At 48.8% G+C, this 18,297-nt stretch overlaps 1 protein-coding gene across 1 annotated transcript in view; it reads left to right on the forward strand.

Moving 5' to 3' along the window:
- Window positions 1-18,297, forward strand: part of LOC146751213 (5-aminolevulinate synthase, erythroid-specific, mitochondrial-like) — an 81,544-nt gene that overhangs the window by 34,927 nt on the left and 28,320 nt on the right. The window contains exon 9 of the mRNA XM_085535222.1: window positions 2,409-2,573. Coding sequence (XP_085391348.1) covers window positions 2,409-2,573 — 165 coding nt within the window. The remainder of the gene's footprint in view (window positions 1-2,408; window positions 2,574-18,297) is intronic.

Consider the following 18,297-nt stretch of genomic DNA (forward strand, 5'->3'; position numbering starts at 1 on the left):
CCATCGCCCCATTGGAGGAGCTGTGTGACGTGGCTCACACTTATGGGGCGCTGAGCCCCATATCTCCCCTATATCCCCCCTATACCCCCTATATATCCCCCAATATCCCCCCCAAATCCCCTATATCCCCCATATATCCCCCCCAAATCCCCTATATCCCCCCCAAATCCCCTATATACCCCCCCATACCACCCTAAATCCCCTAGATCCCCCGTAGATCCCTTATATTCCCCCATATCCCCCCCAAATCCCCTCATACCCCCCAAATCCCCTTCAAATCCCCTATATCTTCCCCTATATCCCCCCAAATCCCCTATATACCCCATGTATCCCCCCTATATCCCCCCTAAATCCCCTATATCCACCCTAAATCCCTCCTATACCCCCTATATCCCCCCTAAATCCCCTATATCCCCCCCATATCCCCCCTATATCCCCCCTATATCCCCCCTATACCCCCTATATCCCACCCATATCCCCCCTATATCCCCCCTATACCCCCCATATCCCCCCTATATCCCCCCTATACCCACTATATCCGCCCAATATCCCCCCCAAATCCCCTATATCCCCCATATATCCCCCCTATATCCCCCCTAAATCCCCTATATCCTCCCTAAATCCCCCATATCCCCCCCATATCCCCCCCATATCCCCCCTATATCCCCCCTATATCCCCCCTATACCCCCTATATCCCCCCAATATCCCCTATATCCCCCCAATGTCCCCCATATCCCCCCTATATCCCCCCTAAATCCCATATAAATCCCCCAAATCCCATATAATTCCCCTATAAATCCCATAAATCCCCTATATGCCCCCCAGGCTCCATCGCCCCATTGGAGGCGCTGTGTGACGTGGCTCACTCTTATGGGGCGCTGAGCCCCATATCTCCCCTATATCCCCCCCAAATCCCATATATACCCCCTATATTCCCCCCAAATCCCCTATATACCCCATATATCCCCCCTATATCCCCCCTAAATCCCCTATATCCTCCCTAAATCCCCCATATCCCGCCCATATACCCCCTATATCCCCCCTATGCCCCCTGTATCCCCCCTATACCCCCTATATCTCCCCAATATCCCCCATATCTCCCCTCTATCCCCCCCAAATCCCCTATATCCCCCCTAAATCCCCTATATCCCCCCTATATCCCCCCTAAATCCCCTATATCCCCCCTATATCCCCCCTAAATCCCCTATATACCCTATATATCACCCCCAAATCCCCTATATCCCCCCTATGTCCCCCCTAAATCCCCTATATCCCCTCTCTATCCCCCCTATACCCCCTATATCCCCCCTATGTCCCCCCTAAATCCCCTATATCCCCTCTCTATCCCCCCCAAATCCCCTATATCCCCCCTATGTCCCTCCCAAATCCCCTATATCCCCCCATATCCCCCCTATATCCCCTCTATACCCCCTATATCCCCCCAATATCCCCTATATCCCCCCAATATCCCCCATATCTCCCCTCTATCCCCCCCAAGTCCCCTATATCCCCCCTAAATCCCCTATATCCCCCCAAATCCCATATATATCCCCCCCAAATCCCCTATATCCCCCATATATCCCCCCTAAATCCCCTATATAACCCCTATATCCCCCCCTTATACCCTATATCCCTCCCCAAATCCCCCTATACCCCCTATATCCCCCCTATATCCCCTAAATCCCCTATATTCCCCCCCAAATCCCCTATATCCCCCCCAAATCCCATATAAATCCCATATAAATCCCATAAATCCCCTATATCCCCCCCAGGCTCCATCACCCCATTGGAGGAGCTGTGTGACGTGGCTCACTCTTATGGGGTGCTGAGCCCCATATCTCCCCTATATCCCCCCCAAATCCCATATATATCCCCTATATCCCCCCCAAATCCCCTATATCCCATATAAATCCCCTATATCCCCTATATAAATCCCCTATATCCCCCCCAGGCTCCATCGCCCCATTGGAGGAGCTGTGTGACGTGGCTCACACTTATGGGGCGCTGAGCCCCATATCTCCCCTATATCCCCCCTATACCCCCTATATTCCCCAATATCCCCCCCAAATCCCCTATATACCCCATATATCCCCCCTATATCCCCCCTAAATCCCCTATATCCACCCTAAATCCCCTATATCCCCTCTCTATCCCCCCTATACCCCCTATATCCTCCCTATGTCCCCCCCAAATCCCCTATATCCCCCCTATGTCCCCCCCAAATCCCCTATATCCCCCCCATATCCCCCCTATATCCCCCCTATACCCCCTATATCCCCCCAATATCCCCTATATCCCCCCAATGTCCCCCATATCCCCCTATATCCCCCCCAAATCCCATATATACCCCCTATATCCCATATAAATCCCCTATATCCCCTATATAAATCCCCTATATCCCCCGCAGGCTCCATCGCCCCATTGGAGGAGCTGTGTGACGTGGCTCACTCTTATGGGGCGCTGACGTTCGTGGACGAGGTTCACGCTGTGGGTCTCTATGGGGCGCGTGGGGCCGGCGTCGCAGAGCGGGATGGGGTGCAGCATAAAGTGGATGTGGTGACCGGGACCTTGGGTATGGGGTCAGCACATTATATGGGATATGGGGTCTATGGGGTCTGTGGGGTCTGTGGGGTCAGTGGGGTCTATGGGGTCTATGGGGTGAATGGGATCTATGGGGTCAATGGGGTCTGTGGGGTCAGTGGGGTCTATGGGGTCTATGGGGTGAATGGGATCTATGGGGTCAATGGGGTCTGTGGGGTCAGTGGGGTCTATGGGGTCTATGGGGTGAATGGGATCTATGGGGTCAATGGGGTCATTTGGGTTCTATGGGGTCTTATGGGGTCTATGGGATCTGTGGAGTCTATGGGGTATTTGGGGTCATCCCATAATATGGGATCTGTGGGGTCTATGGGGTATTTGGGGTCAGCCCATTATATGGGGGATATGGGGTCTATGGGGTCTATGGGGTATTTGGGGTCATCCCATAATATGGGATCTGTGGGGTCTATGGGGTCAGTGGGGTCTATGGGGTCTATGGGATCTGTTGGGTCTTTGGGGTCATCCCATAATATGGGGGGATATGGGGTATTTGGGGTCAGCCCATTATATGGGATATGGGGGATTTAATGGGGTATTTGGGGTCATCCCATAATATGGGGTCTGTGGGGTCTATGGGGTCTATGGGGTCAGCCCATTATATGGGGTCTGTGGGGTCTATGGGGTCTATGGGGTCAGCCCATTATATGGGGGATACGGGGTTAATGGGGTCTATGGGGTCTATGGGGTCTATGGGGTCAGCCCATTATATGGGGTCTGTGGGGTCTATGGGGTCTATGGGGTCAGCTCATTATATGGGGGATATGGGGTTAATGGGGTCTATGGGGTCTATGGGGTCAGCCCATTATATGGGGTCTGTGGGGTCTATGGGGTCTATGGGTTCAGCCCATTATATGGGGTCTGTGGGGTCTATGGGGTCAGCCCATTATATGGGGTCTGTGGGGTCTATGGGGTCTATGGGGTCAGCCCATTATATGGGGTCTGTGGGGTCTATGGGGTCTATGGGGTCAGCCCATTATATGGGGTCTGTGGGGTCTATGGGGTCAGCCCATTATATGGGGGATATGGGGTTAATGGGGTCTATGGGGTCTATGGGGTCTATGGGGTCAGCCCATTATATGGGGTCTGTGGGGTCTATGGGGTCTATGGGGTCAGCCCATTATATGGGGTCTGTGGGGTCTATGGGGTCAGCCCATTATATGGGGTCTGTGGGGTCTATGGGGTCTATGGGGTCAGCACATTATATGGGGGATATGGGGTTAATGGGGTCTATGGGGTCTATGGGGTATTTGGGGTCTATGGGGTCTATGGGGTCTATGGGGTATTTGGGGTCAGCACATTATATGGGGGATATGGGGTTAATGGGGTCTATGGGGTCTATGGGGTCTATGGGGTCAGCACATTATATGGGGTCTATGGGGTCTATGGATCTATGGGGTCAGCCCATTATATGGGGGATATGGGGTTAATGGGGTCTATGGGGTGAATGGGATCTATGGGGTCAATGGGGTCTATGGGGTGAATGGAGTCTATGGGGTCAATGGGGTCAGTGGGGTCTATGGGGTCTATGGGGTGAATGGGATCTATGGGGTCAATGGGATCTATGGGGTCAATGGGGTCTATGGGGTGAATGGGATCTATGGGGTGAATGGGGTCTATGGGGTCAATGGGGTCTGTGGGGTCAGTGGGGTCTATGGGGTCAATGGGGTCTATGGGGTCAGTGGGGTCTGTGGGGTCAGTGGGGTCTATGGGGTCTATGGGGTGAATGGGATCTATGGGGTCTATGGGGTCAATGGGGTCTGTGGGGTCAGTGGGGTCTATGGGGTCTATGGGGTGAATGGGATCTATGGGGTCTATGGGGTCAATGGGGTCTGTGGGGTCAGTGGGGTCTATGGGGTCTATGGGGTGAATGGGATCTATGGGGTCAATGGGGTCTATGGGGTCAATGGGGTCTGTGGGGTCTGTGGGGTCTATGGGGTCTATGGGGTCTGTGGGGTCTATGGGGTCTATGGGGTCTGTGGGGTCAGTGGGGTCTATGGGGTCTATGGGGTGAATGGGATCTATGGGGTCAATGGGGTCAGTGGGGTCTATGGGGTGAATGGGATCTATGGGGTCTATGGGGTCTATGGGGTCAGTGGGGTCTATGGGGTCTATGGGGTGAATGGGATCTATGGGGTCAATGGGGTCTATGGGGTCTGTGGGGTCTATGGGGTCTATGGGGTCTGTGGGGTCTGTGGGGTCTATGGGGTCTATGGGGTCTGTGGGGTCTATGGGGTCTATGGGGTCTGTGGGGTCTATGGGGTCTGTGGGGTCTGTGGGGTCTATGGGGTCTATGGGGTCTGTGGGGTCTGTGGGGTCTGTGGGGTCTATGGGGTCTATGGGGTCTATGGGATCTATGGGGTCTATGGGGTCAGCCCATTATATGGGGTCTGTGGGGTCTATGGGGTCTATGGGGTCAGCCCATTATATGGGGGATATGGGGTTAATGGGGTCTATGGGGTCTATGGGGTCTATGGGGTCAGCCCATTATATGGGGTCTATGGGGTCTATGGGGTCTGTGGGGTCTATGGGGTCTATGGGGTCTGTGGGGTCTGTGGGGTCTATGGGGTCTATGGGGTCTGTGGGGTCTATGGGGTCTATGGGGTCTGTGGGGTCTATGGGGTCTGTGGGGTCTGTGGGGTCTATGGGGTCTATGGGGTCTGTGGGGTCTGTGGGGTCTATGGGGTCTATGGGGTCTATGGGGTGAATGGGATCTATGGGGTCAATGGGGTCTGTGGGGTCTATGGGGTCTGTGGGATCTATGGGGTCTATGGGGTCTATGGGGTCTATGGGGTCTGTGGGGTCTATGGAGTCTATGGGGTCTGTGGGGTCTATGGGGTCTATGGGGTCTATGGGGTCTATGGGGTCTGTGGGGTCTATGGGGTCAATGGGGTCTATGGGGTCTATGGGGTATTTGGGGTCATCCCATAATATGGGGGGATATGGGGTCTATGGGGTATTTGGGGTCTTTTGGGGTCTATGGGATCTGTGGGGTCTATGGGGTCTATGGGGTCAGCCCGTTATATGGGGTCTGTGGGGTCTATGGGGTCAGTGGGGTCTATGGGGTCTATGGGGTCTATGGGGTCTATGGGGTCAGCCCATTATATGGGGGATATGGGGTTAATGGGGTCTATGGGGTCTATGGGGTCAGCACATTATATGGGGGATATGGGGTTAATGGGGTCTATGGGGTCTATGGGGTCATCCCATTATATGGGGTCTGTGGGGTCTATGGGGTCTATGGGGTCAGCCCATTATATGGGGGATATGGGGTTAATGGGGTCTGTGGGGTCTATGGGGTCTATGGGGTCTGTGGGGTCTATGGGGTCTGTGGGGTCTATGGGGTCTATGGGGTCTGTGGGGTCTATGGGGTCTATGGGGTCTGTGGGGTCAGTGGGGTCTATGGGGTCTGTGGGGTCTATGGGGTCTATGGGGTCTGTGGGGTCAGTGGGGTCTATGGGGTGAATGGGATCTATGGGGTCAATGGGGTCTATGGGGTCTATGGGGTCAGTGGGGTCTATGGGGTCTATGGGGTGAATGGGATCTATGGGGTCAATGGGGTCTGTGGGGTCAGTGGGGTCTATGGGGTCTTATGGGGTCTATGAGATCTGTGGGGTCTATGGGGTCTATGGGGTCAGCCCATTATATGGGGGATATGGGGTTAATGGGGTCTATGGGGTCTATGGGGTCAGCCCATTATATGGGGTCTGTGGGGCCTATGGGGTCTATGGGGTCAGCCCATTATATGGGGTCTGTGGGGTCTATGGGGTCTATGGGGTCAGCCCATTATATGGGGTCTATGGGGTCTATGGGGTCAGCCCATTATATGGGGTCTGTGGGGTCTATGGGGTCTATGGGGTCAGCCCATTATATGGGGGATATGGGGTCTATGGGGTCTATGGGGTCAGCCCATTATATGGGGTCTGTGGGGTCTATGGGGTCTATGGGGTCAGCCCATTATATGGGGTCTGTGGGGTCTATGGGGTCTATGGGGTCAGCCCATTATATGGGGGATATGGGGTCTATGGGGTCAGTGGGGTCTATGGGGTCTATGGGGTCAGCCCATTATATGGGGGATATGGGGTTAATGGGGTCTATGGGGTCTATGGGGTCTATGGGGTCAGCCCATTATATGGGGTCTGTGGGGTCTATGGGGTCTATGGGGTCAGCCCATTATATGGGGGATATGGGGTTAATGGGGTCTATGGGGTCTATGGGGTCAGCCCATTATATGGGGTCTGTGGGGTCTATGGGGTCTATGGGGTCAGCCCATTATATGGGGGATATGGGGTTAATGGGGTCTATGGGGTCTATGGGGTCAGCCCATTATATGGGCTCTGTGGGGTCTATGGGGTCTATGGGGTCAGCCCATTATATGGGGTCTGTGGGGTCTATGGGGTCTATGGGGTCAGCCCATTATATGGGGGATATGGGGTTAATGGGGTCTATGGGGTCTATGGGGTCAGCCCATTATATGGGGTCTGTGGGGTCTATGGGGTCTATGGGGTCAGCCCATTATATGGGGTCTGTGGGGTCTATGGGGTCTATGGGGTCAGCCCATTATATGGGGGATATGGGGTTAATGGGGTCTATGGGGTCTATGGGGTCAGCCCATTATATGGGGTCTGTGGGGTCTATGGGGTCTATGGGGTCAGCCCATTATATGGGGTCTGTGGGGTCTATGGGGTCTATGGGGTCAGCCCATTATATGGGGTCCGTGGGGTCTATGGGGTCAGTTGGGTCTATGGGGTCTTTTGGGGTCTATGGGGTCTATCAGATCTATGGGGTCTTTGGGGTCCGGCACTTTGGGTATGGGGTCAGCCCATTATATGGGATCTGTGGGGTCTATGGGGTCAATGTGGTCTGTGGGGTCTATGGGGTCAATGGGGTCTTTTGGGGTCTATGGGGTATTTGGGATCATCCCATAATATGGGATCTATGGGGTCTATGGGGTCAGTGGGGTCTATGGGGTGAATGGGATTTATGGGGTCAATGGGGTCTATGGGGTCAGTGGGGTCTATGGGGTCTATGGGGTGAATGGGATCTATGGGGTCAATGGGGTCATTTGGGTTCTTTGGGGTCTATGGGGTCTTATGGGGTCTATGGGATCTGTGGGGTCTATGGGGTATTTGGGGTCAGCCCATTATATGGGATATGGGGGATATGGGGTATTTGGGGTCAGCACATTATATGGGATATGGGGTTAATGGGGTCTATGGGGTCTATGGGATCTATGGGGTCTTTGGGGTCAGCCCATTATATGGGATATTGGGGGTCTATGGGGTTAATGGGGTCTATGGGGTATTTGGGGTCAGCCCATTATATGGGGGATATGGGGTTAATGGGGTTAATGGGGTCTATGGGGTCAATGGGGTCTATGGGGTCATTTGGGTTCTTTGGGGTCTATGGGGTGAATGGGATCTATGGGGTCAATGGGGTCATTTGGGTTCTTTGGGGTCTATGGGGTCTTATGGGGTCTATGGGATCTGTGGGGTCTATGGGGTTAATGGAGTCTTTGGGGTGAATGGGGTCTATGGGGTGAATGGGATCTATGGGGTCAACAGGGTCTATGGGGTCTATGGGGTCAGTGGGGGCTTTGGGGTGAATGGGATCTATGGGGTCTCTATGGGGTTTCCATGGGTTTCTATGGGGTTTCTATGGGGTTTCTGACTTTCTATGGGTTTCTATGGGGTTTCTGACTTTCCATGGGTTTCTATGGGGTTTCTATGGGGTTTCTGACTTTCCATGGGTTTCTATGGGGTTTCTATGGGGTTTCTATGGGGTTTCTGACTTTCCATGGCTTTCTATGGGGTTTCTATGGGGTTTCTATGGGGTTTCTGACTTTCCATGGGTTTCTATGGGTTTCTAAGGGGTTTCCATGGGTTTCTATGGGGTTTCTATGGGGTTTCTATGGGGTTTCTGACTTTCCATGGGTTTCTATGGGGTTTCTATGGGGTTTCTATGGGGTTTCTGACTTTCCATGGGTTTCTATGGGGTTTCTGACTTTCTATGGGGTTTCTATGGGGTTTCTATGGGGTTTCTGACTTTCTATGGGGTTTCTATGGGGTTTCTGACTTTCCATGGGTTTCTATGGGGTTTCCATGGGTTTCTATGGGTTTCTATGGGGTTTCTGCCTTTCCATGGGTTTCTATGGGGTTTCCATGGGTTTCTATGGGGTTCCTGACTTTCTATGGGGTTTCTATGGGGTTTCTGACTTTCTATGACTTTCTATGGGGTTTCTATGGGGTTTCTGACTTTCTATGGGGTTTCCATGGGTTTCTATGGGGTTTCTATGGGGTTTCTGACTTTCCATGGGTTTCTATGGGGTTTCTGACTTTCTATGGGTTTCTATGGGGTTTCTATGGGGTTTCTAAGGGGTTTCCATGGGTTTCTATGGGGTTTCTATGGGGTTTCTGCCTTTCCATGGGTTTCTATGGGGTTTCTATGGGGTTTCTGACTTTCTATGGGGTTTCTATGGGGTTTCTGCCTTTCCATGGGTTTCTATGGGGTTTCTATGGGGTATCTGCCTTTCTATGGGGTTTCTATGGGGTATCTGCCTTTCTATGGGGTTTCTATGGGGTATCTGCCTTTCTATGGGGTTTCTATGGGGTTTCTGACTTTCTATGGGGTTTCTATGGGGTTTCTATGGGGTTTCTGACTTCTATGGGGTTTCTAAGGGGTTTCCATGGGTTTCTATGGGGTTTCTGCCTTTCCATGGGTTTCTATGGGGTTTCTATGGGGTTCTGCCTTTCTATGGGTTTCTATGGGGTTTCTGACTTTCCATGGGTTTCTATGGGGTTTCTATGGGGTTTCTGCCTTTCTATGGGTTTCTATGGGGTTTCTATGGGGTTTCTGACTTTCTATGGGTTTCTATGGGGTTTCTATGGGGTTTCTGACTTTCTATGGGTTTCTATGGGGTTTCTGCCTTTCTATGGGGTTTCTAAGGGGTTTCCATGGGTTTCTATGGGGTTTCTATGGGGTTTCTGACTTTCCATGGGTTTCTATGGGGTTTCTGACTTTCTATGGGGTTTCTATGGGGTTTCTGACTTTCTATGGGGTTTCTATGGGGTTTCTGACTTTCTATGGGTTTCTATGGGGTTTCTATGGGGTTTCTGACTTTCTATGGGGTTTCTGACTTTCTATGGGATTTCTATGGGGTTTCTATGGGGTTTCTGACTTTCTATGTGTTTCTATGGGGTTTCTGACTTTCTATGGGTTTCTATGGGGTTTCTATGGGGTTTCTGACTTTCTATGGGTTTCTATGGGGTTTCTATGGGGTTTCTGACTTTCTATGGGTTTCTATGGGGTTTCTATGGGGTTTCTGACTTTCTATGGGGTTTCTATTGGGTTTCTATGGGGTTTCTGACTTTCTATGGGTTTCTATGGGGTTTCTGACTTTCTATGGGGTTTCCATGGGTTTCTATGGGGTTTCTATGGGGTTTCTATGGGGTTTCTATGGGGTTTCTGACTTTCTATGGGTTTCTATGGGGTTTCTATGGGGTTTCTATGGGGTTTCTGCCTTTCTATGGTTTTCTATGGGGTTTCTATGGGGTTTCTGACTTTCTATGGGGTTTCTATGGGGTTTCTGTCTTTCCATGGGTTTCTATGGGGTTTCTGACTTTCTATGGGGTTTCTATGGGGTTTCTATGGGGTTTCTGACTTTCTATGGGGTTTCTATGGGGTTTCTGCCTTTCCATGGGTTTCTATGGGGTTTCTATGGGGTTTCTATGGGGTTTCTGACTTTCTATGGGGTTTCTATGGGGTTTCTATGGGGTTTCTGACTTTCTATGGGGTTTCTATGGGGTTTCTATGGGGTTTCTGACTTTCCATGGGTTTCTATGGGGTTCCTATGGGGTTTCTGACTTTCCATGGGGTTTCTATGGGGTTTCTATGGGGTTTCTGACTTTCCATGGGTTTCTATGGGGTTCCTATGGGGTTTCTGACTTTCCATGGGGTTTCTATGGGGTTTCTATGGGGTTTCTGACTTTCCATGGGTTTCTATGGGTTTCTATGGGGTTTCTGACTTTCTATGGGGTTTCTATGGGGTTTCTGACTTTCTATGGGGTTTCTATGGGGTTTCTGACTTTCTATGGGGTTTCTATGGGGTTTTAACCCCCTTTTCCCCCCCCACCCCATTGATTCTCGCCCTATAGGCAAAGCCCTGGGTGCAGTGGGGGGTTACAATGGGATCTATGGGGTCTGTTGGGTCAATAGGTTCAATGAGGTCTTTGGGATTAATGGGGCCAATGGGTTCAGTGGGGTCTTAATGGGGCTTCTATGGGGTTTCTATGGGGTTTCTATGGGGTTTCTATGGGGTTTCCATGGGTTTCTATGGGGTTTCTGACTTTCTATGGGGTTTCTATGGGGTTTCCATGGGTTTCTATGGGGTTTCTGACTTTCTATGTGTTTCTATGGGGTTTCTATGGGGTTTCTATGGGGTTTCTGCCTTTCCATGGGTTTCTATGGGGTTTCTATGGGGTTTCTATGGGGTTTCTATGGGGTTTCTGACTTTCTATGGGGTTTCTATGGGGTTTCTGCCTTTCCATGGGTTTCTATGGGGTTTCTATGGGGTTTCTATGGGGTTTCTGACTTTCTATGGGGTTTCTATGGGGTTTCTATGGGGTTTCTATGGGGTTTCTGACTTTCTATGGGGTTTCTATGGGGTTTCTGACTTTCCATGGGTTTCTATGGGGTTTCTATGGGGTTTCTATGGGGTTTCTGACTTTCTATGGGGTTTCTATGGGGTTTCTGACTTTCTATGGGGTTTCTATGGGGTTTCTGACTTTCCATGGGTTTCTATGGGGTTTCTGACTTTCCATGGGTTTCTATGGGGTTTCTATGGGTTTCTATGGGGTTTCTATGGGGTTTCTGACTTTCTATGGGGTTTCTATGGGGTTTCTGACTTTCTATGGGGTTTCTATGGGGTTTCTGACTTTCTATGGGGTTTCTATGGGGTTTCTGACTTTCTATGGGTTTCTATGGGGTTTCTATGGGGTTTCTGACTTTCTATGGGGTTTCTGACTTTCTATGGGATTTCTATGGGGTTTCTATGGGGTTTCTGACTTTCTATGTGTTTCTATGGGGTTTCTGACTTTCTATGGGTTTCTATGGGGTTTCTATGGGGTTTCTGACTTTCTATGGGTTTCTATGGGGTTTCTATGGGGTTTCTGACTTTCTATGGGTTTCTATGGGGTTTCTATGGGGTTTCTATGGGGTTTCTATGGGGTTTCTGACTTTCCATGGGTTTCTATGGGGTTTCTATGGGGTTTCTATGGGGTTTCTATGGGGTTTCTATGGGGTTTCTGACTTTCTATGGGGTTTCTATGGGGTTTCTATGGGGTTTCTGACTTTCTATGGGGTTACTATGGGGTTTCTATGGGGTTTCTGCCTTTCCATGGGTTTCTATGGGGTTTCTATGGGGTTTCTGCCTTTCCATGGGTTTCTATGGGGTTTCTATGGGGTTTCTGACTTTCCATGGGGTTTCTATGGGGTTTCTGACTTTCCATGGGGTTTCTATGGGGTTTCTATGGGGTTTCTGACTTTCTATGGGATTTCTATGGGGTTTCTGACTTTCTATGGGGTTTCTATGGGGTTTCTGACTTTCTATGGGTTTCTATGGGGTTTCTATGGGGTTTCTGACTTTCTATGGGTTTCTATGGGGTTTCTGACTTTCTATGGGGTTTCTATGGGGTTTCTGCCTTTCCATGGGTTTCTATGGGGTTTCTATGGGGTTTCTATGGGGTTTCTGACTTTCTATGGGGTTTCTATGGGGTTTCTATGGGGTTTCTATGGGGTTTCTGACTTTCTATGGGGTTTCTATGGGGTTTCTGACTTTCCATGGGTTTCTATGGGGTTTCTATGGGGTTTCTATGGGGTTTCTGACTTTCTATGGGGTTTCTATGGGGTTTCTGACTTTCTATGGGGTTTCTATGGGGTTTCTGACTTTCCATGGGTTTCTATGGGGTTTCTGACTTTCCATGGGTTTCTATGGGGTTTCTATGGGTTTCTATGGGGTTTCTATGGGGTTTCTGACTTTCTATGGGGTTTCTATGGGGTTTCTGACTTTCTATGGGGTTTCTATGGGGTTTCTGACTTTCTATGGGTTTCTATGGGGTTTCTATGGGGTTTCTGACTTTCTATGGGGTTTCTGACTTTCTATGGGATTTCTATGGGGTTTCTATGGGGTTTCTGACTTTCTATGTGTTTCTATGGGGTTTCTGACTTTCTATGGGTTTCTATGGGGTTTCTATGGGGTTTCTGACTTTCTATGGGTTTCTATGGGGTTTCTATGGGGTTTCTGACTTTCTATGGGTTTCTATGGGGTTTCTATGGGGTTTCTATGGGGTTTCTGACTTTCCATGGGTTTCTATGGGGTTTCTATGGGGTTTCTATGGGGTTTCTATGGGGTTTCTGACTTTCTATGGGGTTTCTATGGGGTTTCTATGGGGTTTCTGACTTTCTATGGGGTTACTATGGGGTTTCTATGGGGTTTCTGCCTTTCCATGGGTTTCTATGGGGTTTCTATGGGGTTTCTGCCTTTCCATGGGTTTCTATGGGGTTTCTATGGGGTTTCTGACTTTCTATGGGATTTCTATGGGGTTTCTGACTTTCTATGGGGTTTCTATGGGGTTTCTGACTTTCTATGGGTTTCTATGGGTTTCTATGGGGTTTCTGACTTTCTATGGGGTTTCTATGTGGTTTCTATGGGGTTTCTATGGGGTTTCTGACTTTCTATGGGTTTCTATGGGGTTTCTATGGGGTTTCTGACTTTCTATGGGGTTTCTATGGGGTTCCTATGGGGTTTCTATGGGGTTTCTATGGGGTTTCTATGGGGTTTCTATGGGGTTTCTGACTTTCCATGGGTTTCTATGGGGTTTCTATGGGGTTTCTATGGGGTTTCTGACTTTCTATGGGGTTTCTATGGGGTTTCTGACTTTCTATGGGGTTTCTATGGGGTTTCTGACTTTCCATGGGTTTCTATGGGGTTTCTATGGGTTTCTATGGGGTTTCTATGGGGTTTCTGACTTTCTATGGGGTTTCTATGGGGTTTCTGACTTTCTATGGGGTTTCTATGGGGTTTCTGACTTTCTATGGGGTTTCTATGGGGTTTCTGACTTTCTATGGGTTTCTATGGGGTTTCTATGGGGTTTCTGACTTTCTATGGGGTTTCTGACTTTCTATGGGATTTCTATGGGGTTTCTATGGGGTTTCTGACTTTCTATGGGTTTCTATGGGGTTTCTATGGGGTTTCTGACTTTCTATGGGTTTCTATGGGGTTTCTATGGGGTTTCTGACTTTCTATGGGTTTCTATGGGGTTTCTATGGGGTTTCTATGGGGTTTCTATGGGGTTTCTGACTTTCCATGGGTTTCTATGGGGTTTCTATGGGGTTTCTATGGGGTTTCTATGGGGTTTCTGACTTTCTATGGGGTTTCTATGGGGTTTCTATGGGGTTTCTATGGGGTTTCTGACTTTCTATGGGGTTACTATGGGGTTTCTATGGGGTTTCTGCCTTTCCATGGGTTTCTATGGGGTTTCTATGGGGTTTCTGACTTTCCATGGGGTTTCTATGGGGTTTCTGACTTTCTATGGGATTTCTATGGGGTTTCTGACTTTCTATGGGGTTTCTATGGGGTTTCTGACTTTCTATGGGTTTCTATGGGTTTCTATGGGGTTTCTGACTTTCTATGTGGTTTCTATGGGGTTTCTATGGGGTTTCTGACTTTCCATGGGTTTCTATGGGGTTTCTATGGGGTTTCTGACTTTCTATGGGGTTTCTATGGGGTTTCTATGGGGTTTCTATGGGGTTTCTATGGGGTTTCTGACTTTCTATGGGGTTTCTATGGGGTTTCTATGGGGTTTCTATGGGGTTTCTATGGGGTTTCTGACTTTCTATGGGGTTTCTATGGGGTTTCTATGGGGTTTCTGACTTTCTATGGGGTTTCTATGGGGTTTCTGACTTTCTATGGGTTTCTATGGGGTTTCTATGGGGTTTCTGACTTTCTATGGGTTTCTATGGGGTTTCTATGGGGTTTCTGACTTTCTATGGGGTTTCTATGGGGTTTCTATGGGGTTTCTATGGGGTTTCTATGGGGTTTCTATGGGGTTTCTATGGGGTTTCTATGGGGTTTCTATGGGGTTTCTGACTTTCTATGGGGTTTCTATGGGGTTTCTGACTTTCTATGGGGTTTCTATGGGGTTTCTGACTTTCTATGGGGTTTCTATGGGGTTTCTGACTTTCTATGGGGTTTCTATGGGGTTTCTGACTTTCTATGGGTTTCTATGGGGTTTCCATGGGTTTCTATGGGGTTTCTATGGGGTTTCCATGGGTTTCTATGGGGTTTCTATGGGGTTTCCATGGGTTTCTATGGGGTTTCTATGGGGTTTCTGCCTTTCTATGGGTTTCTATGGGGTTTCTATGGGGTTTCTATGGGGTTTCCATGGGTTTCTATGGGGTTTCTGACTTTCTATGTGTTTCTATGGGGTTTCTATGGGGTTTCTATGGGGTTTCTGCCTTTCCATGGGTTTCTATGGGGTTTCTATGGGGTTTCTATGGGGTTTCTGACTTTCTATGGGGTTTCTATGGGGTTTCTATGGGGTTTCTATGGGGTTTCTGACTTTCTATGGGGTTTCTATGGGGTTTCTGACTTTCCATGGGTTTCTATGGGGTTTCTATGGGGTTTCTATGGGGTTTCTGACTTTCTATGGGGTTTCTATGGGGTTTCTGACTTTCTATGGGGTTTCTATGGGGTTTCTGACTTTCCATGGGTTTCTATGGGGTTTCTGACTTTCCATGGGTTTCTATGGGGTTTCTATGGGTTTCTATGGGGTTTCTATGGGGTTTCTGACTTTCTATGGGGTTTCTATGGGGTTTCTGACTTTCTATGGGGTTTCTATGGGGTTTCTGACTTTCTATGGGGTTTCTATGGGGTTTCTGACTTTCTATGGGTTTCTATGGGGTTTCTATGGGGTTTCTGACTTTCTATGGGGTTTCTGACTTTCTATGGGATTTCTATGGGGTTTCTATGGGGTTTCTGACTTTCTATGTGTTTCTATGGGGTTTCTGACTTTCTATGGGTTTCTATGGGGTTTCTATGGGGTTTCTGACTTTCTATGGGTTTCTATGGGGTTTCTATGGGGTTTCTGACTTTCTATGGGTTTCTATGGGGTTTCTATGGGGTTTCTATGGGGTTTCTGACTTTCCATGGGTTTCTATGGGGTTTCTATGGGGTTTCTATGGGGTTTCTATGGGGTTTCTATGGGGTTTCTGACTTTCTATGGGGTTTCTATGGGGTTTCTATGGGGTTTCTGACTTTCTATGGGGTTACTATGGGGTTTCTATGGGGTTTCTGCCTTTCCATGGGTTTCTATGGGGTTTCTATGGGGTTTCTGCCTTTCCATGGGTTTCTATGGGGTTTCTATGGGGTTTCTGACTTTCTATGGGATTTCTATGGAGTTTCTGACTTTCTATGGGGTTTCTATGGGGTTTCTGACTTTCTATGGGTTTCTATGGGTTTCTATGGGGTTTCTGACTTTCTATGGGGTTTCTATGTGGTTTCTATGGGGTTTCTATGGGGTTTCTGACTTTCCATGGGTTTCTATGGGGTTTCTATGGGGTTTCTGACTTTCTATGGGGTTTCTATGGGGTTTCTATGGGGTTTCTATGGGGTTTCTATGGGGTTTCTGACTTTCTATGGGGTTTCTATGGGGTTTCTATGGGGTTTCTATGGGGTTTCTGACTTTCTATGGGGTTTCTATGGGGTTTCTATGGGGTTTCTATGGGGTTTCTATGGGGTTTCTGACTTTCTATGGGGTTTCTATGGGGTTTCTGACTTTCTATGGGGTTTCTATGGGGTTTCTGACTTTCTATGGGTTTCTATGGGGTTTCCATGGGTTTCTATGGGGTTTCTATGGGGTTTCCATGGGTTTCTATGGGGTTTCTATGGGGTTTCCATGGGTTTCTATGGGGTTTCTATGGGGTTTCTGCCTTTCTATGGGTTTCTATGGGGTTTCCATGGGTTTCTATGGGGTTTCCATGGGTTTCTATGGGTTTCTATGGGGTTTCCATGGGTTTCTATGGGGTTTCTATGGGGTTTCTGCCTTTCTATGGGTTTCTATGGGGTTTCTACGGGGTTTCTGACTTTCTATGGGGTTTCTATGGGGTTTCTGACTTTCTATGGTGTTTCTATGGGGTTTCTGACTTTCTATGGGTTTCTATGGGGTTTCTATGGGGTTTCTGACTTTCTATGGGCTTTCTATGGGGTTTCTATGGGGTTTCTGACTTTCTATGGGGTTTCTATGGGGTTTCTATGGGGTTTCTGCCTTTCCATGGGTTTCTATGGGGTTTCTATGGGGTTTCTGACTTTCTATGGGTTTCTATGGGGTTTCTGACTTTCTATGGGTTTCTATGGGGTTTCTATGGGGTTTCTGACTTTCTATGGCTTTCTATGGGGTTTCCATGGGTTTCTATGGGGTTTCTATGGGGTTTCTGACTTTCTATGGGGTTTCTATGGGGTTTTAACCCCCTTTTCCCCCCCCACCCCATTGATTCTCGCCCTATAGGCAAAGCTCTGGGTGCAGTGGGGGGTTACAATGGGATCTATGTGGTCTGTTGGGTCAATAGGTTCAATGAGGTCTTTGGGGTTAATGGGGCCAATGGCTTCAGTGGGGTCTTAATGGGGCTTCTATGGGGTTTCTATGGGGTTTCTATGGGGTTTCTATGGGGCTTCTATGGGGTTTCTATGGGGTTTCTATGGGGTTTCTATGGGGTTTCCATGGGTTTCTATGGGGTTTCTGCCTTTCCATGGGTTTCTATGGGGTTTCTATGGGGTTTCTGACTTTCTATGGGGTTTCTATGGGGTTTCTGACTTTCCATGGGTTTCTATGGGGTTTCTATGGGGTTTCTGACTTTCCATGGGTTTCTATGGGGTTTCTATGGGGTTTCTGACTTTCTATGGGGTTTCTATGGGGTTTCTGACTTTCTATGGGGTTTCTATGGGGTTTTAACCCCCCTTTTTCCCTCCCCACCCCATTGATTCTCGCCCTATAGGCAAAGCCCTGGGTGCAGTGGGGGGTTACAATGGGATCTATGGGGTCTGTTGGGTCAATAGGTTCAATGAGGTCTTTGGGGTTAATGGGGCCAATGGCTTCAGTGGGGTCTTAATGGGGCTTCTATGGGGTTTCTATGGGGTTTCTATGGGGTTTCTATGGGGTTTCTATGGGGTTTCCATGGGTTTCTATGGGGTTTCTGACTTTCTGTGGGGTTTCTATGGGGTTTCTATGGGGTTTCTATGGGGTTTCTGACTTTCTATGGGTTTCTATGGGGTTTCTGACTTTCTATGGGTTTCTATGGGGTTTCCATGGGTTTCTATGGGGTTTCTGACTTCCTATGGGGTTTCTATAGGGTTTCTGACTTTCTATGGGTTTCTATGGGGTTTCTATGGGGTTTCCATGGGTTTCTATGGGGTTTCTGACTTTCCATGGGTTTCTATGGGGTTTCTATGGGGTTTCTGACTTTCTATGGGGTTTCTATGGGGTTTCCATGGGTTTCTATGGGTTTCTATGGGGTTTCTGACTTTCTATGGGGTTTCTATGGGGTTTCTGACTTTCCATGGCTTTCTATGGGGTTTCTATGGGGTTTCTGACTTTCTATGGGGTTTCTATGGGGTTTCTGCCTTTCTATGGGTTTCTATGGGGTTTCTA

Source organism: Coturnix japonica, unplaced genomic scaffold (genome assembly GCF_054131305.1).
Source record: "Coturnix japonica strain WE unplaced genomic scaffold, WE-NBRP24 Scf112, whole genome shotgun sequence".
NCBI lineage: Eukaryota > Metazoa > Chordata > Aves > Galliformes > Phasianidae > Coturnix > Coturnix japonica.